This window comes from Cervus canadensis, chromosome 15 (assembly GCF_019320065.1).
Source record: "Cervus canadensis isolate Bull #8, Minnesota chromosome 15, ASM1932006v1, whole genome shotgun sequence".
Classification (NCBI taxonomy): domain Eukaryota; kingdom Metazoa; phylum Chordata; class Mammalia; order Artiodactyla; family Cervidae; genus Cervus; species Cervus canadensis.
This window is the reverse complement of record NC_057400.1, coordinates 7,401,688-7,426,818: the sequence shown is the minus strand read 5'-3', so window position 1 is coordinate 7,426,818 and position 25,131 is coordinate 7,401,688. Positions and strand designations below refer to the sequence as shown.

General features: G+C 44.9%; 1 protein-coding gene across 2 annotated transcripts in view; it reads left to right on the top strand.

The window, feature by feature from the left end:
* The first annotated feature begins 414 nt into the window (after positions 1-414).
* The window catches only part of CFAP221 (cilia and flagella associated protein 221), a 120,364-nt gene continuing 95,647 nt past the window's right edge, over positions 415-25,131 (top strand). The window contains exons 1-6 of one of the 2 annotated variants that reach the window (XM_043488337.1): positions 415-591; positions 3,298-3,483; positions 5,635-5,735; positions 19,004-19,090; positions 19,247-19,345; positions 20,734-20,834. In XM_043488337.1, coding sequence (XP_043344272.1) covers positions 3,345-3,483; positions 5,635-5,735; positions 19,004-19,090; positions 19,247-19,345; positions 20,734-20,834 — 527 coding nt within the window. In that variant the 5' untranslated portion in view covers positions 415-591; positions 3,298-3,344. The remainder of the gene's footprint in view (positions 592-3,297; positions 3,484-5,634; positions 5,736-19,003; positions 19,091-19,246; positions 19,346-20,733; positions 20,835-25,131) is intronic. The other variant, XM_043488336.1, reaches the window with a different exon arrangement.

Sequence of the window (25,131 nt, the reverse complement as noted above, 5' to 3'; positions counted from 1 at the left end):
GAGGTACATTCTGAAATATTTGTGACTGATACTGGGATTGGTGTCTAGGATGACGTTATAATGTCTGGGGTTTCCTTCAAAAAAAAAAAAATACAGGGAGTAGAGGAAAGGTAGAGATAAGTTGATAATTGTTGTGGGTTGGTGTTGAAGATTCACCATACTCTTCTGCTCGGCTTTGTATACGTTTGAAATTTGAAACTCATCTTCATATTAAGTGCAAAATGAACTGTATCACAGTACGGAATCCAGGATTGAATGGCCCTCGGGGAAGCTCCACCCAGTGAGCGTGGTAAGCGCCACCCCTTCGGCCACCGACTCCTCTCAAGGTACCCAGATGTTTGTGTCTCCGTTTGGGAGTTCCCTGGGAATTCGCACGCTATAAGTCGCTCTCGCTGCTCTTACTCAGACTCCAGAGGCTGCTCTGAGTCCCCAGAACTGACCCACCACTTTCAGACCTCTGCCCGGGTCCCCCCCCGTCCCAGGGAGTTTGGTCGCGTCCGGCCGCGACCCCGGGAGCGTCCGCGTCGTCATGGCGACGCTCGGGGAAGGTGGCTGCGCCCGCGGATTCCCGCCCGGGGAAGCCGCTCGGGGGTGAGCGGCCTGGGACCTAAGGCTGGGGCGGGGCGGGGCGGAGCGGGGCAGGGAGCGAATTGAACCCCCGGAGGGTGTCCAGCTGCAAGTCAACCTGGGCGGGGGCGGAGGGGAGGTAGGGCCCAAGGGGTGAAATGAGGATGGGGGTGGCGCCCGGGTCAGGGGTAGACCGTGCTCCGGGCAGGGGCTGGAGTAAAAAAGGGGCGCTGAGGGGAGCCGGCGTTTGGCAGGGGTGGAAGGGACTGTTCCGCAGAGCTTGGGGCCCAAAACCAAGGTTACCTGGGGAGGGGGTGGGGAGCAGGGGCGAAGGGGGACAGTTCACCTTGGAGGTGAGTGACCTGGGATAGGAGTCGGGTGACAACCGTTTGGCTATGTGCCGCCCTGAAGTAGAGGCAGGGAAGTTGAAGGAAGAGGGCTGGAGAGTGAACCGGGGTAGATGTTGAACGGTTGGAGGGGAAGGAAGGCTGGAGGAAGGAAGGCTGAAGGAAGGGTTGGCGGGCGAGATGGAGGCTGTTCTGAGGAGTGGGCACCCTCAGCCGTGCAAGTGAAGGGGGTTGGGCCGTGAGGGGAAAGGAGAAACTCGTTTCAGAAAGTGATTATTAAGCATTTCTTCGGTATGGTCAGTGTATTTTGCTTGATGTTGTAGTCTTTAAGGAATCTAAAACTATGAGTCTTCTCAAACACACAAAAAGGCACATAAAAATCCACATATGATTTTACCTCCAATTTCAGGGGCTTCACAGAGCAGCCCCCAAGTTTAGAAACTTAGCTCTGGAACATAGGGACATGTGGGATTTGTAAAGTGTCATCACAAGGCAATAAGTGATTAACACTAGAGGAGCAGTAAAGACAGCAATTGCTAAAGAACGTCGAAGGGCAGGATCAGACTCCCAAGGCAAGTCTGCCAAAAGGTGTGACATGAGCTGGGACCCTGTGTCCTAGAACAGAGCTCCTAGGAAGGCGCCCAGTGGCGGGGGAGGAGGTCTGTGGCTTTCCACATCCTCTCCCCACAGAGGGGCCCAGGAAGATGACTCATTATGCCAGTATCTCCCAGTGTTAAAGGGTTTCATGGTCACATTCATCTAAGAAACTGATTCGGAGAGATCTTATAAAGAAGAGTCCGGTTTGGGACTTCCCTGGTGGTCCAGGGCTTAAGAGTCTGCTTTCCAATGCAGGGGATTTGGGTTTGATCTCTTATCAGGGAGCTAAGACCCCACATGCTACAGGGCAACCAAGCCCAGATGCAGTAACTGGAGAAGGCTTCAAGCCACAATGAAGACCCAGCACAAGCAAATTTGAAAAAAAAAACCAGTCCTGTTTAACTGCTGACTTCAACATTTTGCAAACTTCACTGGCCACGAGAGCCTCAGAAAGCATCAGGACTACATTTTGAGAAAAGCTTTTAAGGAGAATTAAGGACCACAGCAGAGTTTTGAGCTGTGACGCTGAAACAGAGCAGGACCCTGTATCCTTCCTTCCATGTCCTCAGCCTGCCTTTTGTCTCTGGGAAAACTTAGCCAAAGAATAAGTCCAATCAGAGAAATGAGAAAACGCAAAAGTAGAGGAGAGCAGTTAAATAGGACAAGATAATAAGAGTTTAGTCCGTAAGCAAAGTCAAGGACCTTTAGTTCCTTCTCGAGGGCTATAGGTAATCTGAGCCATATCCTCGGAGTTGTGATAGAGAGACTGAAATCACCACCGGGTGGAAGAAGTTAGCTCTATGACGACCGGACTGTAGCTATGACATTCATTGTTCAGTTGCTCAGTCATGTCCAGCTCTTTGTGACCCCATGGACTGCAGCACACCAGGCTCCCCTGTCCTTCACCGTCTCCCAGAATTTGCTCAAACTCCTATCTATTGAGTCGATGACACCATCCAACCATCTCATCCTCTATCACCCCCTTCTCTTCCTGCCCTCAATCTTTCCCAGCATCAGAATCTTTTCCAATGAGTCAGCTCTTTGCATCAGGTGGCCAAAGTATTGGAGTTTCAGCTTCAACATCAGTCCTTCCAATGAATATTCAGGCTTGATTTCCTTCAGGATTCATTGGTTTGATCTCTTTGCTGTCCAAGGGACTCTCAAGAGTCTTCTCCAGACAATTTGAAAGCATCGGTTCTTCAGGGCTCAGCCTTCTTTATGGTTCAACTTTCACATCCGTACATGACTATGACATAAGCTGCCACCTCCAGAGAAGTGGCCTCAAAGAAAGGGAACAAGTCGACTAGAACTGAAGATTGACTGTTACTTACACCAATCAGGATGACACTGGTCAGATCACTGCATGACCAATTTCAAGATGACTATTAGAGCTGACTGTGCTGTTTCTGTCTGTAGCCCCCTTCCTTTGTCTTGTCCATTGGTTGTCAAGTTGTGGGGGGTGGTAAGTCATCCTTTCGACAGAAGTCTGGCACCCCGTGCTTGCTGGCATCCAAAATAAAGCAAACTTTCCTTTCCACCAGCCTTGCCTCTTTATTGGCTTTTGAATAGTGAACAGCTGGACCCGACTTTCGGTTACAACATGGCATTGGGGTTGATGTGTGACGCAAGATGAACAGGACAACCTGTGTGGGCACAGAGTGGCCGGGAGTGAGATGAGAGGTGGGGAAGACCTGAGCCACAGTAGACCACACAGTGGCAAGAGGTACATTTGTCAATGGTGTGTGGTTTTCTGTGGATGATTATACTACTACTGCTTTCTTCCCAGGAAATGACCTTTGGCTTTAAAAAGAAGACTCCATTTTTCATGATAAAATGGCAGCGGTGAAAACCCCCAGCAGAGAAGTAAAGAATGCTGAAGAACCATTTCAAAATGTGTCGCCCCTCCTTTTAAGGAACCTAGTGGAGGAACCCAAGAGACCAAAAGAAGTACCCAATCATCTCCTAGAGTCAAGTAAGTGGTTAGAAAACAGGTTTGCTTTATAACTCAGGTCTTCCCAGAGGATCCAAAGTCCAGAAAGCATAATGGAATTTTGGGTGCTGATTTATCTATATTGTTTTACAGGCTTGTAATAGTTTTTATTATTATGAACAATGGTTCTATTTAGATCCATTCGCTTAACTGGTAGACTTTTGTGGCGAAAATTAATCGCCAAGTTCTGTTTCTTCCACTTCCTCAAGTGTCTTTGCTCTATGGCCATACTTTGTCCTCAGAAGGTCACCAGGACTACTGTAGTCCTAGCTCTCCTCCCATCCACCCTTCACCCCCCAGCATTTTCTGTTCTAGAATCCAGGCTGGCTCCTATCCCCACCCTGTTTGAATGTTCTCAGGGGATCCTCTTGTGTAAAGAATAAAGTTTCGGTTCCTTTGCTTGTCATTTGGCCCCCTTTGCCTGGATCTGAAACTGTCCATTCTCACCCCTCCCGTCCCCCACTTCCAGCCACACCTGTTACTCCTGTTCTTTCAAGGCCACTTGCGTTTACACCTTCTTGCCTTTTTCTGTGCACATCCTTAGCCTGGAAAGCCTGGTAAATCCTATAGCTTTTGTGTAGAAGGCTAATCATTTTGCCTATATTCTCACTGAATCCACCTTAACATCACAATCCTGTCTATTTCCATTTTACTCCTGGGGAAGCTGAGACTCCAAAAGCTCAGATGAATCCACCGGGGTGACTCAGCTGAGTGGTGGGTTGGTGCTCAGCTGTAGCCACCCGGCGTCCAGATCTCTGTGTCTCAGCCAGCTTGTTTCCTGCTCACCATCCAAGGCCCATCGCAAACGAGGGGCATGCAGCATTTGGTGTGGCTCTGTCGTTACTTTAGAGCACGTTGAATGCAAATCAGTATACTTGACTATTTCTGGGTATTAACAGGGCAATGCCCATTTTACATCTGTATTGTGGCCCTAAAACCAAAACTCTCAGCATTAAAAAACATTACCAAGTAATGTTCATTTTAATACTTAAAAATTGGACTTCCCTGGTGGTCCAGTTGCTAAGACTCAAAGCTCTCAGTGCAGGTAACCCAGGTTTGATCCCTGGTCAAGGAGCTAGATCCCACATGCTGCAACTAAGCCCTGGCACAGCCAAATAAATAAAAATAAATTTTAAAAAAATACTTAAAAATTTACCAGACAACCCCCTGAGACACCATCCTTACCCTAGTCTAGCCCTTCAGTTTGGCCCAAAGCTGACAATAGTCAGCTCGTCGCTGGAGGAACAAAAACAGCAAACATTTCACACCCACTTCAGTGGACACAAAGTCACAGAGGGTGGAGGCTGGGGTCAGGGTGTCTGTGACTCACGAGGTCTGGGTACAGCCGAAGGGAAAAGGCTGTCATCTGTAAGAAACTAGACAGTGCATTCACTTCAGAGGAGGCAGTTTGCTGGTCAGAATCAGGCCTGGGCTTGATTTTTACAAAATGGAAACAATGGAAGATTATAAACAAATGCCAGGCATGAAGCACAGCAGAGCTAGGGGCTTGAAGCCCAGCGGAGCTGGGGTGAGTTTTGTAGACCTGGACACTTCTATGAGCCCAGCTGTCCTCACTTTGTTCTCAAAACTTGGGGAAAAAAAAAAAGACACTCACATGTCAAGAGCAAATTGAGACATTACCATCCAGAGTGATAATTATTCAGAGCTTTAGGATTACTCAGTATCACACTATAATTCAGTGCAGAGGAAAGCAAATAGTAACAGTTAAATACATAGCAATAAAATGAAACACTTGGTGTTTGCATTCTTTGAAGTGGACATTCATTACATAACAATCACAGTATTATACAGTGTGTGTCCTTTACAGGCTTGTTTTATTATGAAGACTTTTACACAATGTGTACAGAGCAAGTTATTTTAATAGATAATAAAAAACAAATGTGAATTTGTCTCGTGATGGTAATATCTCCCAAGCAAAATGTTAAAATAGTGGGAGAAGCAGTCCAGTTCATGTGGAACAGTCATTAATTGTTGACAGCTGTATCCTCTGTCTGAAACTTTCATGTGCATAAAACACCCTAAATTAAAGGGAGTCCATGTTGATAGGATCTTCTTTCGCTTAATATTTTTTTGTCTCATCTCGTGGTATACTTATCTGCATTGCTTTTACAGAGGTTTTTGCAAATCTTCTGAATAATAAGGTCATACAGGCAAAACCTGGCATACTACATTTTGGAGGCTATCAAGTAGAAAAACAACACCAGCAGATATTGGTAGGTCCTTTTTTTTTTTTAATTAAAAAATTTCATTGAAGTATAGTTGATTAACAATGTTGTGTTAGTTTTAAGTATATAGGAGAGTGTTTCCGTTATACCTATATATGTGCATGCTTAGTCATTCAGTCATGTCCAGCTCTTTACAACCCCATGGACTGTAGCCCGCCAGGCTTCTCTGGTCATGGGATTCTCCAGGCAAGAATACTGGAATGGGTAGCCATTTCCTTCTCCAGGGGATCTTCCCAACCCAGGGATCAAATCCAGATCTCCTGCATTGCAGGTGGATTCTTTATCATCTGAGCCACCAGGGAAGCCCCGTACATACATATATACATTCTTTTTTATATTCTTTTCCATTATGGTTTGTCACAGAATATTGCATATAGTTCTTTGTGTTCTATAGTAGGACCTTGTTGTGTATCCATTTTATGTGTAATAGTTTGCATCTGCTAATCCCAAATTCCCAACCCTTCCCTCCCCAACCCCTGTGTAGATAGTGGGATAATTACAATAATGAAATGACATGAATATTCTCATTTATGGTACTCATTCATCTAAAGAGCAGCATAATCAACAGAAGATGTAAATTTGACCAGGAAAGGCAGTAGTTCTTTTTTTTTTTTTTTTTTTGAGTTTTAACCCCATCAAATCCTTTTATTTATTATTTTTTTTCTTTTTTTTTTCCCCCCAATTTCTCCTTTATTTATTTATTTATTTTTTCAGTGGGTTTTGTCATACATTGATATGAAGCAGCCATAGATTTACACGTATTCCCCATCCCGATCCCCCCTCCCACCTCCCTCTCCACCCGATTCCTCTGGGTCTTCCCAGTGCACCAGGCCCGAGCACTTGTCTCATGCATCCACCTGGGCTGGTGATCTGTTTCACCATAGATAATATACATGCTGTTCTTTCGAAACATCCCACCCTCACCTTCTCCCACAGAGTTCAAAAGTCTGTTCTGTACTTCTGTGTCTCTTTTTCTGTTTTGCATATAGGGTTATCGTTACCATCTTTCTAAATTCCATATATATGTGTTAGTATGCTGTAATGTTCTTTATCTTTCTGGCTTACTTCACTCTGTATAAGGGGCTCCAGTTTCATCCATCTCATTAGAACTGATTCAAATGAATTCTTTTTAACAGCTGAGTAATATTCCATGGTGTATATGTACCACAGCTTCCTTATCCATTCATCTGCTGATGGGCATCTAGGTTGCTTCCATGTCCTGGCTATTATAAACAGTGCTGCGATGAACATTGGGGTGCACGTGTCTCTTTCAGATCTGGTTTCCTCAGTGTGTATGCCCAGAAGTGGTATTGCTGGGTCATATGGCAGTTCTATTTCCAGTTTTTTAAGAAATTTCCACACTGTTTTCCATAGTGAAGGCAGTAGTTCTAGGAGGAGAAATCTTAAAGTTGCATCAGTTTCCGTGGACAGGTTTCCTCCCTCTGCCAAAGGCACCTCCCAATACTCTTTCCAAACTGGTGCTGTTTCTGAGGGGTCCTCGAGGGCCAGAAACTATGCCTCGTGTCTCACGTGTTTCAGTTTAGTCCTTACACCAGCTTTGTGGCGGTTGTATTGTGACTCTTTTTGTAGAGATGAGAAAACCGTGATTCAGTAAGGTTAAAGACTCGCCTCCAGAGCACAGTGATGAGACAGACTCAGTCTAGGCTGCCTTCCTCCCAACCAGTGCCCTCCTGCTCCAGCCAACAGCACCAGCGGGAGAGATGTCCCTTTCTTAGGACGGTCCAGCGAGGCTTCCATTCCACCTGCTTGGGTCAGATGGCCAGGCCCAAATCAGTCATTGTGGCCAGAGACTCCAGCTAGAGCTGGGACAGCAGCTCCACCGACCTCCACAGAAGGGACAGGTGAAGGCTGCCCTGCAGACTGGCTGCAGCTGTGGGGACAGCAGTCCATCACAGAGGTCCCGGCCTTGCTGGGTCCCCTTTTTTGATTGAGATATCCCAACTAGGGAGGGCTTGGTTGACTACAGGACTCCTAACCCACCGTTAAAAGGGACCTGACCGTTTAAACCTGCTCCACAATCTCGGTGACCCCCACTGTGATCCCCCAAAGTCACACTGAGTAAGATGTTAGAACTACTCCAGCTCGTCGAGGGACCGAGCCAGGCCAGCCTCTGGGCACGTGTTGGAGTGAGGTCGATGGATGTGGGGTGTCTCACACAGGCCCTGAGACTGGCTTGTGTGTGATGTCCCCTCCCACTACAAGACTCTGCATTTAGATATAGTGCATTCCTTTTGAGATTCTTTTCCTATATAGGTTATTACAAAATATTGAGTACAGCTCCCTGTGCTATACAGTAGGTCTTTTTGATTATCTGTTTCATATATAGTGATGAGTATATGGTAATCCCAAATGCCTTATTTCTCCCAGCCCCCAAAACTGTGTCTTAAAGTGGATCATTTCAAGACAGAATTCCAACTATCATATTAGACTCATTCTCAGAGTGGGGAAACTGACAGATGGTAAAACTGTCAGAAAGCAAGGCCCCGGCCAACAGACAATGCAGCTTCCTTGAGTCCTTACGCATTGAAGAGGGAGGAGAGAGAAGGGATCAGTAGAGGAAGCTGTTAGGGGCCGAGTACCTCCTCTTAGGAAAAGGGTCAGGATTTAAAACTGTGATTAGGAACTTTACCCCTCAGTCTGCGAGGACACATTTCTTAGAACACAGCATCACAGACCAAGGTTAACCATTCATTTTGGAACTTGCATTTCCTGGTTATTAGGTTTGCTGTCTAGATGCTGGGGTTGTTTAGTCATGTCCCACTCTTGCGGCCCCATGAACAGTAGCCCACCAAGCTCCTCCACGGGAGGAGTCCACGGGATTTTTCCAGGCAAGAATACCGGAGTGGGTAGCCATTTCTTTCTCCAGGGGAAATACTCGACCCAGGGATCGAACCCACATCTCCTGCATTGGCAGGCAGGTTCTTTACCACCGAGCCACCAGGGGAGCCCCTAGATGATGATAGAATGGATCTAAAATAATTGTTGTTTGCAATGAATGAACAGTTAACTGCCTGTTCCCAACCCTCTTCACTCTCATTCCTTTGCTCACCCCACCTCCGCCCTAAGCAGCCAGATCCACATTCTATTGTTACAGATTTGCCTGTTCTGAACATTGCACATAAATAGAATCACACAACATGTGGTCTTTGGCAACTGGCTTCTTTCATTCGGCATGTTTCCCAGGCTCATTGAATTTGTAGCATGAATAGGTACTTCATTCCTTTTTATGGGCAAATAATGTTCTGTTGTATGGTTATATCACTTTTCAAAAATTTTTTTAAATTTTTATTGACATATAATTGATTTAAAATGCTGTATTAGTTTCAAATGTACAGCAAAGTGATTCAATTATATGTGTATATTTTTGTATATAAATATGTATATTATTCATTTACATTCTCTTCCATTATAGGTTATTACAAGATACTGAGTATACTCCCCTGTGCTACGCAGTAGGTCCCGGTTGGTTATCTATGTTATACACAGTGGTGTGTATCTTTTAATCCCAAACATTTAATTTATCCCTCCCTGCTTTTTCTCTCTGGTAAACATAAATTTGTATTCTGTGTCTGTGAGTCTATTTCTGTTTTGTAAATAAGTTCACTTGTGTCGTGTTTTAGATTCCACATAAAAGTGATATCATATGATATTGAGCTGGCCAAAAAGTTCATTTGAATTTTTCAGAATACGTTATAGAAGAACTCAGACGAACTTATGGCCAACCCAATATCTCTCTTTCTTTGTCTGGCTTTCTTCACTCAGTATGATGATTTCTAGGTCCATCCATGTTGCTGGAAATGGCATTATTTCATAATGCCACCTTCTATGTGGCACTGTGCTTTTTTATATGGCATTATTTATGTGGCATTAATGCTTTTTTATAACTAAGAAACACTCCATTGTGTAGATGTACCACGTCTTTATCCAGTCCCCGGTCAATGGACAGATTACTTCATGTCCTTTGTTATTGTTGTTCAGTCAGTCACGTCTGACTCTGTGACCCCATAGACGGCAGCACGCCAGGCTTCCCTGTCCTTCGCCATCTTCTGGAACTTTGTCAAACACATGTCCATTGAGTCGGTGATGCCATCCAACCATCTCATCCTCTGTCGTCACCTCCTGCCTTTAACTGCCTTCAATCTTTCCCAGCATCAGGGTCTTTTCTAGTGAGTCAGATCTTTGCATCAGGTGGACGAAGTATTGGAGCTTCAGCTTCAACATCAGTCCTTCCAATGAATATTCAGGACTGATTTCCTTTAGGATTGACTGGTTTGATTTCCTTGCTTTCCAAGGGACTCTCAAGAGTCTTCTCCAACACCACAGTTCAAAAGCATCAATTCTTTGGCACTCGGCCTTCTTTATGGTCCAACTCTCATGTCTATATATGATTACTGGAAAATCCATAGTTTTGGCTAAATGGACCTTTGTCAGCAAAGTAACGTCTCTGCTTTTTAATATGCTTTCTAGATTGGTCATAGCTTTTCTTCCAAGGAGCAAGGGTCCTTTAATTTCATGCCTGCAGTCACCATCTGCAGTGATTTTGGAGCCCAAAAAAATAAAGTCTCTCAATGTTTCCATTGTCTCCCCATCTATTTGCCATGAAGTGATGGGACCGGTTGCCATGATCTTCGTTTTCTGAATGTTGAGTTTTAAGCCAGCTTTTTCACTCTCCTCTTTCACTGTCATTAAGAGGCTCTCTAGTTCCTCTTCGCTTTCTGCCATAAGGGTGGTGTCATCTGCATATCTGAGGTTATTGATATTTCTCCCAGCAATCTTGATTCCAGCTTGTGCTTCATCCAGCTCAGCATTTTGCATGATGTACTCTGTATATAAGTTAAATAAGCAGGGTGACAATATACAGCCTTGACGTACTCCTTTCTCAGTTTGGAACCAGTCCGTTGTTCCATGTTCAGTTCTAACTGATGCTTCCTGACCTGCATACAGATTTCTCAGGAGGCAGGTAAGGTGGTCTGGTATTCCCATCTCTTGAAGAATTTTCCGCAGTTTGTTGTGATCTGCATCGTCAAAGGCTTTAGCGTAGTCAATGAAGCAGAAGTAGATGTTTATCTGGAATTCTCTTTCTTTGATCCGAATTTCTTGCTATGATCTAAATTTCTATGCTCCAACAGATATTGGCAATTTGATCTGTGGTTCCTCTGCCTTTTCTAAATCCAGCTTGAACGTCTGGAAGTTCTCGGTTCATGTGCTGCTGAAGCCTGTCTGGAGAATTTTGAGCGTGGCTTTGCTAGCGTGTGAGACGAGGGCAGTTGTGTTTGTACTCATTTGCACACAATTGTAGTTAGAGCATTCTCTGGCATGGCCTTTCTTTGGGACTGGAATGAAAACTGACTTTTTTCAGTCCTCTGACCACTGCTGAGTTTTCCAAATTTGCTGGTATATTGAGTGCAGCACTTTCACAGCATCATCTTTTAGGATTTGAAATAGCTCAGCTGAAATTCCATCACCTCCACTAGCTTTGTTCACTGTGATGCTTTCTAAGGCCCACTTGACTTCACACTCCAGGATGTCTGGCTCTAGGTGAATGATCACACCATCGTGGTTATCTGGGTCATTAAGATCTTTTTTGTATAGTTCTTCCGTGTATTCTTGCCACCTCTTATTATTTTCTGCTTCTGTTAGGTCCATAGCATTTCTCTGCTTTATTGTGCTCTTCTTTGTGTGAAATGTTCCCTTGGTACCTCTAATTTTCTTGAAGAGATCTCTAGTCTTTTCCATCCTATTGCTTTCCTCTATTTCTTTGCATTGATCACTTAGGAAAGCTATCTTACCTCTCCTTGCTATTCTTTGAAACTCTGCATTCAGAAGGATATATGTTTCCTTTTCTCCTTTGCCTTTTACTTCTCTTTTCACAGCTCTTTGTAAGGCCTCCTCAGACACCCATTTTGCCTTTTTTAATTTCTTTTTCTTGGGGATAGTTTTGACCACCGCCTCCTGTACAGTGTCATGAACCTCCGTCCATAGTTCTTCAGGGACTCTGTGTATCAGATGTAATCCCTTGAATTTGTTACTTCCACTGTATAATCGTAAGGGATTTGATTTAGGTCATACCTGAATGGCCTGGTGGTTTTCCCTACTTTCTTCAATCTAAGTCTGAATGTGGCAATAAGGAATTCGTGATCGGAGCCGCAGTCAGCTCCCAGTCTCGTTTTTGCTGACTGTGTAGAGCTTCTCTATTGTAGACAGTGCTGCTGTGAACATTGGGTGCATGTATCTTTTGGATTATGGTTTTCTCTGGGTATATTCACAGGAGTGGGATTGCAGGATCATATGGTAGCTCTATATTTAGTTTTTTTAAGGAAGCTTCACACCATTCACATTTTCCCTGTTCTGCCAGTTGATGGGCATTTGGATTTTATCTTTGGGCCTATTAGGAATAATGTCATCATGGACCTTTGTGTACATGTTTTTGTGTGGATATATTTTCATTTCTCTTGGATATGTATTAAGAAGTGGAATTAGGTTGTATGGTATGTTGGTTTTCTGTGGCTGCCTTACAAATTACCACGAATTTAGGGGCTTAGAAAACCAGAAATGCATTCTGGAGGCTGGAGTCCAAACTGAAGGTGTCAGCCGGGCCCCCCTCCTTTCACAGGCTCCAGGGAGGCCTCTTTCCTCGCTTCTCCCCAGCTCTGGCGGCACTGGGTGCTCTTTGTCTTGAGGCTTAATGACCTGAAACCTTGGCCTCCATCTTCACCTGGCTTCTCCTCCGACTCCCTTTTTCTTCTCTTCTGTCTCTAAAAGGAAGCTTGTCATTGGACTGAGGGACCAACCGGGTAATCCAGGATGATCTCGTCTCAAGGTCCTTAACTTAATAGCACCTGCAGTCACTGTTTTCCCAAATAAAGTCACACTCACATGTTCCAGTTGTTGGGGTGTGGCTATGTCTTTTTGAGTTCACCACTCACTGTTGTTCTTTTTGCATTTCCTTAGTGACTGATAGCGTGAAGCATCTTTTCATGAGCTTACTGGTCACACTGCATCAAAGATTTATGTCGGAGAAGCCATCTGGGGTAGCCCAAGCAAAGTGGGAAGTGGGGAGCGGGCAGTCGGGGAGTGGAGGGAGACGCAGAGAGAGGCTCGGGGGGCAAGCATGTGGCAGGTTTGGTGTCCAGGGTGCAGGCTGCTTTACCTGGATCCTCGGGTTTGGGGAGGGGGTAAAAGCTTCATTCTGCTGAAGAACATCCATCTCTGTCTTATGTACAACACAATACCTATCACACAGAACACACTCAGTAAACACTTGTCAAGATATTGAACTCACTTTATTGGAAGAGAGTGACTTGGCGGAGTCTCACTAGTTCCAAGTAAATACAAGGTTAAGTCTGAATAGTCACACTGCTTCTATCAGATGTTAAAAGAAACAGTTAAAAGTACAAAATTATTTCATCTTAATAACATTCTGGGAGACCCAGCCTCCTATTTCTATCAGCAAAGTTAAGCAGAAGCCTAAGGCAGTTACCTTGAGATTCTTGCCAAACAAGGGGGGAAATTCAACTTTGCACTTTATCTTGGTTTTGTTACAGGAAATGGTACAAATTGCCCAAGAATGGAATGATTGAATGTGTGTTTAAGACCACAATAAATTGTTCATTAACATTTGAGATTGATCCAGATCTGGTTAAATGCTTTAAAACCTTTTACTTAGATTCACATAGAAATCAATGTTTCGATTTACTTTAAAAGTTGAAATATGGAGAAGGCAATGGCAACCCACTCCAGTACTCTTGCCTGGAAAATCCCATGGATGGAGGAGCCTGGTGGGCTGCAGTCCATGGGGTCGCGAAGAGTCAGACACGACTGAGCGACTTCACTTTCACTTCTCACTTTCACGCACTGGAGAAGGAAATGGCAGCCCACTCCAGTGTTCTTGCCTGGAGAATCCCAGGGACGGCGGAGCCTGGTGGGCTGCCGTCTAAGGGGTCGCACAGAGTCGGACACGACTGAAGCGACTTAGCAGCAGCAGCAGTCTTCACACTGAGAGAGCACTACTTGAGAGAGCAATTGAAAAGTTTCCAAAATTTTGATTCAGTCTGAAGAAAGGAAGCTGGAACTGTCTGTTCTTGGTGCCTTGCAGAGAGACTCGCAGCAACTCTCCGTTAACAGCTTTCACGTGGCTTGGATGTACAACACATCCAAGGTGGCCACACCTGTGGTAGAGCTTGGTAAAAGACTGAAGATACATTGGTGCTTTGATGAAAAGGTCAGTTGGCTGGTCCTCTCTCGAAAAGCTTCTTTAGCCCCCAAAGCCAACTTTGTAACATATTTAAAACTGCTATTTTCGCTTATTTCTGGAATGTAAAAAAAAAATGTATAAAATGAAATAGCGTATGCTTCCTGAATAAAAAGGAGCCAAAGTTGATCAAAAAAAAAAAAAAAGTTGAAATAATGGTTCCCAGTTTTCTCCAAACCAAGACCTCTTAAGTTCTCTTTCCCTCTGAGGAGAGATTTTGTCTGGGAAACTATGTTTATTAAGTAAATAATTAATCAATTTTCCGATGAGACAATCAGTGTTACTGTGACCAGCCCAAAACAAAGTTGTCAGCATACACAGCCTTATCTTATATAGAGTCACAGTCCTTCCCAGCTTTCTGAAATAATTGTATTAGTTTTCAACTCCCTGTCGCAGCCTTCAGAGACCCCTCTGCCCCAGGATCTTGCTTCTCAAACTAGGGCCACATATCTCAATGGCTTCAAGTCAGTGTGCGAGGGTCAGGACCTGAAGCTCCAGTGTAAACATAGTATATCTTTCTGGAGCATCAATTTTACTCTCCCATTTTGGAGAAATGCATTACTGAGCAAAATTTTAAAGTAAAATGCATTATCCATCTGAGGCCACACAAGAAATTCAGGCAGGGCTTTACTGGGGCTCCTGCTGCAGCAGGGTTCCATCCCTGGGTCAGGAAGATCCCCTGCAGAAGAGAATGGCTACCCACTCCAGTATTCTTGCCTGGAAAATCCCGTGGACACAGGAGCCTGGTGGCCTACAGTCCATGGGGTCACAAAAGAGTTGGACACAATGAGCATGCAAGCACGCATGCTGCAACAGGGGGAGTGAGGACAGACAACTGGTTCCCCTGCTTGCTCTCCCCCCTCCGAGGGGCATGCTGGTTCCTTATCTGGGGAAGGGTCTAGGGGGTCGGGCCTGAGGGACGGCTTGGGTGGTCTGCTCACCGTCTTGGTGGGATGTGTGTAGAGATGTGCTCAGAGCCTGCTTTTGCTCTTGATTCTTCAGAAGTGGTCAGGGGCTTCCCAGGTGGTGCTAGTGGTAAAGAACCCACCTGCCAACGCAGGAGACATAAAGTGATGGGAGTTCGATCCCCTGGAGAAAGGCATGACAACCCACTCCAGTATTCTTGCCTGGAGAATCCCATGGACAGAAGAGCCTGGGCTACAGCCCATAGGGTCCCACAGAGTCGGACAGGACTGAAGCGACTTAGCACGGACGACTGCACTTCAGAAGTGCCAGTTGGGTTTGGGGTTTTGTTTTGTTTTGTTTTTTTATCTTTTTGTATCTTTTTGTACATAGTTTGCCCCAGCTACACATTCTGGCAAGCTTCACATGCTCGCAAGCTTCACATGCTCACAAGCTTCGGGTGTTGGTGATGGACAAGGGAAGCCTGGCGTTTTGCAGTCCATGGGGTCGCAAAGAGTCAAACACAACTGAGCGACTGAGCTGAGCTGAGCTGACACGTGCTCGCGGTTATTTTTTTCCTTATGGTCCCTTTGTATGTTGTTGCTCAGGGAGACGTTTGTCCAGGCTCAGGCACTAGAGCAGAGTCCCAGGTCCCAGATCCCAGCCTGTCTCAAGCGGCTTTAAAGAACCTACAGAGCTGCTTGTGTTTTGCCCCCAGATGCCTGTGGTTAGGTATTTACCCCTGAGAAGCTGTGTCCCTGAGGGGAAGGATTAAAAGGACCCCAACTTGGGGAGGCCGACATGTGCTTAGAAAATACTGTAAGCGCTTGGGACTGAAGATTATGGACCCTACCCACCAAAGCCAGCGCTTCACTGGAGGCTGGGTTTGCTCTGCCCCGTGGAGGGAATGGAAGGGAGACTGTGAGGAGCAGTGTGTGCGTGGGGGAGCTGTGAGCATCCCTGCGAAGTCCCCCTGAGCCGGGAGTAACAGCTCTTCAGCCTGTGACTGCCAGGTACCCGGTGGCTGGCTCCCTGTGTGTTGGTCGTGGGGGCCCATTCTGAAACACTGAAGCAAGGGCTGAGTCTCACCTTAGAGTCAATACGGGCCTGAGAAGACACCGTTATTTCCCTTTTCTTTTTTTTTAAACTTTACTTATTTGTTGTATTTTTGGCCGTGCTGGCTCTCCGTCGCTCTGTGTGGGCTTTCTCTCGTTACGGCGAACAGGGGCTCCTCTGCAGTTGCTCTGCTCTGGCCCCTCATCGCGGCAGCTTCTCCCGCGCTGGAGCACAGTCCAGGCTCCAGGGCTTCGTGGCTGCAGCTCGCAGGCTCAGGCATCGTGGCCTGTGGGCTCTGGTGCGTGGGCTCAGTGGTTGTAGCACGCAGGCTTTGTTGTTCCACAGCAGGTAGGATCCTCCCGGACCAGAAAATTGACAGGCAGATTCATCCACCATACCACAAAGGAAGTCCTTTTTTTTCCCTTTCAGTGATGGTTATTTTCCCCTCAGTGTTAGTTACAAATGAAAAGGCCAGAATGCCATTTTAGCCCTGAAAGCTTTTTTTTTTTTTTTGACAAGAAATCAAACTGACCTGCTGACAAACTATAAAAATAAAAAAAGGTAGGAAATGAAGTTTGGGCATTGAACTGTCCCGATATGTACATAAGAGTCTCCTGGAAGGACCACTCTTGGGGTCAGGAGACTCCAGAGCCCACACCTTCACCAAGACTCTTGTGTGCCAGGCTCCTTGTAGGTCAAGAGAGATCTTGGCAGCTTTTTTTTTTTCCAGGCTTCTCCTGTATTAAAACGATATGCCATGTTGCTGCACATGGCAATATATCATTCTTTTTATGGCTGAGTAATATTCCGTTGTATGTATGTACCACACTTTCTTTATCCATTCATCTATTGATGGACACTTAGGTTTGCCGCGACATAGATGGACCAGAGATTGTCATACTCAGTGAAGTAAGTCAGACAGAGAAAGACAGATATTATATGATATCACTTATATGTGGAATCAAAAAAAAAAATACTACAAATGAACTTATTTACAAAACAGAAACAGATTCACAGACCAAGAAAACAAACTTATACTTACCAAAGGGGAAAGAGGCGAGAGATAAATTAGGAGTTTGGGATTAACAGACAGACACTATTATGTATAAAACAGATAACAGTGCTGACTGTATAGCATGGGGAACTATATTTAGTATCTTGTAACAACCTATACTGGGAAAGAATCTGAAACTTGAATTTGACACTTGAAACTAACACAGTATTGTAAATCAACTATAGTAAAAAAAAATACGCCAAAACAGAGTCACTTTAAGAATATTCACAGATGACCAATGAGAACTTTTAACCGATGCAAGCCTTGATGTCATTTCATCAAAAGATTGTATCTTAAGTCTAACTTAGAGACTCAGTGACTTTGAGGCCTTGGACAGTGGGCCATGTGGCACACCCAGCCTCTGGTCTGGACATTGAAAACCAAGGGCCTCTTAACTATTCTCTTGCCCAGGTGAAGGCCGGATCCCAGAACCCAGAGTCCTTGCTCCCCTTTCATGTAGAGAAAGGAAAAACATCCCTACTCAGACACCCACTTAACTTACCAAGCAGGTTGTCCTGTCTCAAAGGAGGGCCTGCTCCTGACTCCAGCAGAGAACTCCTGACTTTGTGTTCTGTTTTATTAGCCCCAGGGATGGATGGAGGGCCGTCCTCTTCACACTCCTCTTCCTGATGTTTTGACTTATGCAGTCAAGCATAAGTGTCACCAGGTCCCCAGGACAAGTGGCATGTAATTAGAGAAACTGAGGGTGAGCAGGTGACTGACTTCTTAGCTTAGCTGGATCACAGGTGTGAGTTGAGTTCAACAAAAAGGTACACAGTGACTGGTCAGGATGGGAGGAGGGGAGTGTGCTAGGTCACACACAGGGGCAACTGGGGTTGCAGCTCTGGAAAAGTCTTAGGCTGGGCTGATTCACATGGGCATATTTCATTATTCTTTCAATGGTATTTGTTGTATCTATTTCATGATTCTCTAAGTAGTATATGATGGATTTTGAATCACTTAAAAAGTTTAAAAGTGCACCATAGCCAAAACAATCTTAAGAAAGGAAAAACAGAATGGGACAAATCAGGTTTCCTGACTTCAGACTAAATTACAAAGCTACAGAAATCAAAACAGTATAGTACTGACACTAAAACAGGCACACAAATCAATGAAACAGGAGAGAAAGCCCGGAAATAAGCGTACACACTTATGGTCAATCTATGACAGAAGAGGCAAGAATACACAATGGAGGGAAGGACAGTCTCTTCAGTAAGTGGTGCTAGGAAAACTGGAGAGCTACATTGAAAAGAATGAAAGTAGAACATATATCATATGCAAAAAATACACTCAAAGTGGGTTAAAGATCTAAATGTAAGACTGGATACTATAAAAACTCTTAGAGGAAAACGTAGGCAGAACATTCTTTGACATAAGTCGCAGCAAGATCTTTTTGGACTCACCTCCTAGAGTAATAATGAAATAATGCCATTTGCAGCAATATGGATGAACTTAGAGAGTATCATACTAAGTGAAGTAAGATGGATAGAGAGACAAATACCATATGATATCATCTATATGTGGAATCTTAAAAAATGATACAAATGAACTTATTTACAAAACAGAAACAGGCTCTGAAAGCAAATTTATGGTTATCAAAGGGGAAGGTTGAGGGGAAGGGATAAATTAGGAGTTTGAGATTGACATATATGCACTCCTATAAAATATATAATCAACAGAGACTTACTGTAGAGCATAGGAAACGCTTCTCAATGTTCTGTAATAACTTAAATGGAAAAGAAGCCTGAAAAAGAATGGATATATGTATAACTCAATAGCTTTGTTGTACATGTGAAACTAATAGAACATTGTAAGTCAACTATTTCAATGTAAAATTTAAAAAATAATTTTTAATAATAAAAATAAAAGCATACCGTATCTCCACCTCCCTTTAGGAACAAGGTGGGGTATAAATATCTATGCAGGTAGATAAAGCAGTGTGTTCATGTGAATGCTTGTTTTTCTCTCCAGCATCTGGTCAATATTTGCAATGAAGACATACATGTTCATATTTTACCCCCGCAAACCAAATACTTTCAGGTCAAGTATGTGAAAAAGGTAAGTGTCCCTGGGTGAGCTGTCCTCCCTCGATGTTCACTGTTGGATGTCGCTTTCGGTGTGGGGGGTCTGTCTGGGACGGTATGTGGTGTGTTGCCCGTGGTGCTGCTCCTGTGGCCTCTGGGGTCTCCCGACAAGAGCCCCCTTGTCTTCCAGGAGCAACGCCTTGTCCCTGGCTTGTCTCTCAGGATCACCGTTACGTTTTCTCCAGATGAGTGGCGATACTATTATGATTGCATCCGCGTCCACTGTAAGGTAAGCGCCTTAAAGTTAAATTCTGGGAGAGTGGGATGGTATCAAAACGTATATCTTCAAGAGTAGAAGAAGGAGATGGAATTACAAGTATAAAGTTTCTCAGCCCAGTGCCTCAGGCAGCGACCTGAGTGGCTTGGGGGTCCTTGTCCAGCGATGTGGGTCCCAGCTGCGGAAGCCTCAGGTTGCTGAGCACTGGGGCAGAGCCAGAGATGCTGCTTGTTCTCACTTTTCCTGGCCTAAAATCCTAATTTATCTTGTGGTCCTTGGAGTTACTGAATGCTTTTCAAATAATTTAAACATCATCCTTTAAGTGCTAGCCGAGAAAATCAGCAACAACCCTGAGCTGTGATTATGAACACCTAGGACTAACGGCTGACGTCCCCCAAGGCAGCCCTGGGGGTCTGCAGGGAGCAGGGGGCCTGTGTGGCCCGACCGCAGAGGCTGTGCTCTGTGAGCCTCTCCCAGGTCACCCAGTTCATCCTTGGCCCCCAGGTCCCAGGCCCACATGCTGTCCAGTCCCCCCCTCAAAGCTGGCGCTCACCCCACCTCCTGCCCCTGCTCTGACTTTCATGCCTGGCCCTTACAAGTTGAGAAGCCCCAAGGGTAATGAAATTTAACTTTGCAAAACTAAAGTGGAAGAGTATGCTTTAGCAATAAACAAACTTCAGCTTTTAAAAGGGGAGCGGGAACTGAAGATGAGACCAGAATATTGCTTTCAGAAGGAATATTCTGTACCAAGAACAAAAGTCCCTGGTGTCCTGCTAATTAGTAGCAAAGCTAGTAGGGCCTCCTACTTGTACGGCTCTTTGAACTTTTTAAGGCCATCATCTGCTCTCGTTCTCAAAAGTACCTTTGAAGAAAGGTGGAATTATCCCCAGTTGAGAGCAAAGGAAGACATGAGCTGTGGGGAGGTCAGAAGTCTTACTCAAGGCCGTGCGCTGTGCGGGTCTAGAAGCAGGGCTCTGTGCCTCTGGCTGGTCCAGTTTGCTGTTCAGTGCTGTCTGGATCAGCTGATTCTGTGCTGGCTTTTCTTTATCTCAGGCCATGCAAGACTGTTTCCTCTATAATATTCTGAAAGAGAAACACATTACTGTCTTCATCTCTATATGAAGTCATCATATGATTATCTTTAGCTTTCCTGAATAATATTGAATGTAATTGCAATGAAATATACTTAAAATGTTCTCTACTTTGTTTATAACTAAGAAAAGTCAATATCTCAAATGTTTAAGCACTCAGGTTTTTTTTTAAGGAAATTTTTTCCCTTTTTTTCTGGAAATATTTTTTAATGATAGAAAACAGGACAAGAAATAAAGGATCTGCAAATTCACCTTTGAAAATTATAGTCTTAAGCGTGGTTAATTTGACTTTTTTCTTGTTAATTTTAGGGAGATGAGACTTTGCTTATTCCCATTCATGCCTATCCTGTCATGAACACACTGGACTTTCCCTCATTTATAAATCTATCAAATGTTCTACTTGGTGAAAGGTAAGTTATCAAAATGAATTACCGAAGTGTCATGGGATGTGAAAAGAAAGACTCACATATGTAAAAACTTAGATTTCTATTTTTCCTAATGGAAAGGTTTCCTCCTAGATGAATTAGACTGGACTTGTAGTTGCAAAGACAAAAAAAAAAAAAAAACCTCAAAAATCAAAAAACCAAAATTAAAAAGAGGAAACAAACAAACCCAGTCAAGTCAAAATATCGTAATCGGGAAAGGAGTGTATTAGGTCATCAACCTGCTAGGAACAAGGTGGATCTTCAGGCGTGACTGGGTCTGGAGGTTTAACAAAGGCTGGGGAAACCTGAGCCTTTCCATGTCTTGGTTTCACTGCCCTGTGCAGGCTTCTTTCTCAACAGGCTCCTCTGCACGGGGCAAGACAGCTGCCAGGAGGTCCAGACACTATGGACAACAGGGGCGGGTGGAGGGGCCGTGAGGCTGTGAGTGTTCACATAGGAGTCTCAGGACTGGATTGAATGCTGTTGGACCAGCTTGCGTCTCATGCCCAGACGTTTACCTGTTTTTAGCTGGATTGGCAGCAGAGAAGGCAAAGGCAGTAGACGGTTGCGATGGAAGCCAAACCGCAAGTCCCTTCTCCTTGCTGGGAAAGTAGTTGATGACTTAGGTGTGCTTTAAGATGCTTCTTGTTTTTCCAGTGAATATTTATCGAATACCTACTACCAGGCACAGTGCCATGTGTCTCTAGGGACATAAAGAAGATGAATGTTGAGCAGTTAGACATCGAGATATAATGGCCGCACCAGTTGTTAAAGTTTGTTAAATGTTGAAATATTCCTGTACTGGTTGAGAAATGCACACTGTCCTGTCCCTGTCCCCCCAGCTCAGCTGCCTGGCGCCCCTTCTGCCACCCCTCACCTCCAGTGATGCAGTAACCAAGTTGTTAATACCTAGCAGTCTGGGCACGGGGGCACCTGCCGGTCCTGGCTCCAGCTTTGTATCCATGCTCTCTGTGTACTGCCGGTGAAGTCCTGCTTGGGCGATGTTTTGAGTATCACCTATGTAAAAAGACCGATAGACAAAAGCTCTCATTCTGAAGGCCTTAAAGTCTAATGGGGACAGAACCATGTCATTAAGAAATTACACCACTTGCTAAGTGTTGTCATCAAGGCACACAAGGGGTTCTGTGTGGGTCCAGAAGAGGGAGTACAGAACTGATTGGGGGGATGAGGAAAGTCCTCCCGCATGAGGTGGGGGGCATCCAGTTATCCTCAGAGGACACCATGGGGTAGGCCGTGAGGATGGCGTCCAGGCAGGTGGTGCCACCAGGTGTACAAAAGCATGGTGGCAACAGAGCATGGATCATGTCTTGCAGGTGATGAACCCAGCCCGTAGCTAGCAGATATTAGGCGCCTTTTTTTTTTTTTTCTTTTTTGGCTGCAACTGGTCTTAGTTGTGGCATGTGGGATCCTTGGTCTTTGTTGCAGCATGCAGGATCTTTAGTTGAGACCTGTGAACTCCTAGGAGCAGCATGCATGTGGAATCTAGTTCCCCTACCAAGGATTGAACCTGGGCTCCCTGCATTGGGAGTGAGGAGTCCCAGCCACTGGACAACCAGGGAGGCCCCTAGATGCCTCTTGATCTAAGGACAGAGAGTAAGCAAAGACTGTGGGCTCCAGCCTGTGTGGGGGGATCAGAGCATGTTCAGGTGCCCATAGGCGGCACTGAGCAAGGGGATACAAGTTGCTGAAGACCCAGTAGCAGAGGAAAGAGGCAGCAACTGAGGCTTTTTGGTGGTGGGAGGGGGTGACCAGGGTGTATGAGCTTCAGGCCCTTTGAGTGAAACTCACCATTTAGATCCGGAACAGTTGCCTTGGTTCAGCTGATGTGAGACCCTGCCCCCTGCCCAGAGGCTTCCCATGGGCTTCTGACTCACCATCTCGCTTTACTTATTTTTTGAAAACAACTCTTTAAGAAGTATCAATAAATAACACATACAAAAGAATATATAATAATATGCACAGTTTGAAGAATGATAATATATTGAAAATTGATTTTAAGACATTAAGACATAAAGCACTACCAGTAACTTTACAACCACTGGTCTGAATTTTGTGGCAATCATTTTTCTGATTTATTTTAGTAGTTTTGACACATCCACGGGCACCCCTACATAACAAGTGGTATGGCTCTGCCAGTGTTTGATCTTTTTTCTTTTTGGCTCTGCCAGGTCTTTATTGTGGCGTACAGGATCTTTGATCTTCCTTGCGGCATGTGGGATCTAGTTCCCTGACCGGGGATCGAACCCAAGCCCCCTGCCATGCAAGCACAGACTCTTAGCCACTGGACCACCGGGGACGTCCCTGATCTTTATATAAATGAAGTCATACTCTGCATCAGTTCTCTTGTAACTTGCTTTTTTGATCCAACATTATGTTCTCGTGGTCCAGTCACGTTAACCCAGAGCCGGCGTAGTTCACTGCTGTGTGTGCTTATGGCAATGTTAAAAATCTTCTCACTGCTAACAGACCTGTGGATTATTGCCACTACTTTTTTGTCTTTTTTTTTTTTTTGCTGTGACCAGCTCTGCTGTTGTATGTCCTTATGCATGGTCTGGGGTGTGTTCCAGAGTTTTCTACACTGTGCACCTAGAGGCGTAATTGCCAGTCCACATAGCTTCAGTGTCACCTTTTAATGCCAAATTGTTCTCCGATATGGGTGTGCCCCTTAGACACACTCCCTTTTCTCCTGCGTCATTGCCCATGGTGGGTGTTACTAGACCTTTACATTTGGGTGATGTATATTCTTGGCCCCTGGCTCTTCTCGTCTCCATTTTCCCCCACAATGCTCAGCCAGAACTTTTTCCCAGCACTTCTTCCCTCCCCTCATCTACTTTGTCTTCACTGGCCCCTCCTCATCACTAATTGGTCTATGTAGGGACCCTAAGGGGCTAACAGAGTTTGTGAACCCCTCCTGGCATGACTGCTCACCCCCACTCACTCTATGCATTTTGACGCCAAACATAGCTATTTCTTTTAAATGGGTGAATGGCAATTTTCAACCAAAACCAAAGTGGTGGAAACAACTGATTTCCTAGTTCATCTGCCTTCCTCCCTCTCTCTCTCCCTCTCGCTCCACACATCACTCCTTGTTTGGACCATAAGCCAGGCTGTCCAGGTTGAGAGCACTGGTGCATAGACAGAAGGAAAGGATGCAGACTTCAGCCTTGGTTCTTTTTTTTTGACCACACCATACTGCATGTGGAACTTCCTGGACCAGGAATCGAACCGGCACCCCCTGCAGTGGAAGTGTAGAGTCTTAACCCCTGGACCACCAGGGAAGCTCAGCCTTGGTTCTAAACACACAAATCTGCTTACTTCCCTGGAGGCTTCTCTCAAGGAGCTTTATACATCATGCCCTTCATTTGTCATCAGAATGAAAATTTCAGCTAAACAGTTTATAAAACTTGAGTTACTGTGTGTAACACCTTGATAATTTCATAAATATTTCAAAACATAAGAGTGCTATTTTGTTTCTAGCCAACAACACCTTTCCCAGACTTGATGCTTTTGACTTAATGGCTTTCCCCCAACTTTTAATGACACAAGCTGCCCACACCACATTCAATCCATATTGTCTGGTAGCAGCCCAGGGTAGGATAGAGTGAGTATTTGAAAGGATTTTCTCCTGAAATATCCTCTGTTAATTTTAGGCTGTCATGGCATCTGGTCCCATCACTTCATGGCAGATAGATGGGGAACAGTGGCTGAGTTTATTTTTGGGGGCTCCAAAATCACTGCAGATGGTGATTGCAGCCATGAAATTAAAAGACACTCCTTGGAAGTAAAGTTATGACCAACCTAGACAGCACATTAAAAAGCAGACATTACTTTGCCAACAAAGGTCTGTCTAGTCAAGGCTATGGTTTTTCTAGTAGTTATGTATGGATGTGAGAGTTGGTCTATAAAAAAAGCTGAGCGTGGAAGAATTGATGCTTTTGAACTGTGGTGTTGGAGAGGACTCGTGAGAGGCCCTTGGACTGCAAGGAGATCCAACCAGTCCATCCTAAAGGAGATCAGTCCTGGGTGTTCTTTGAAAGGACTGATGTTGAAGCTGAAACTCCAATACTTTGGCCACCTGATGCAAAGAGCTGACTCATTTGAAAAGACCGTGATGCTGGGAAAGATTGAGGGCAGGAGGAGAAGGGGACGACAGACGATGAGGTAGTTGGATGGCATCACTAACTCAATGGACATGGGTTTAGGTAGACTCTGGGAATTGGTGATGGACAGGGAGGCCTGGCGTACTGTGGTTCATGGGGTC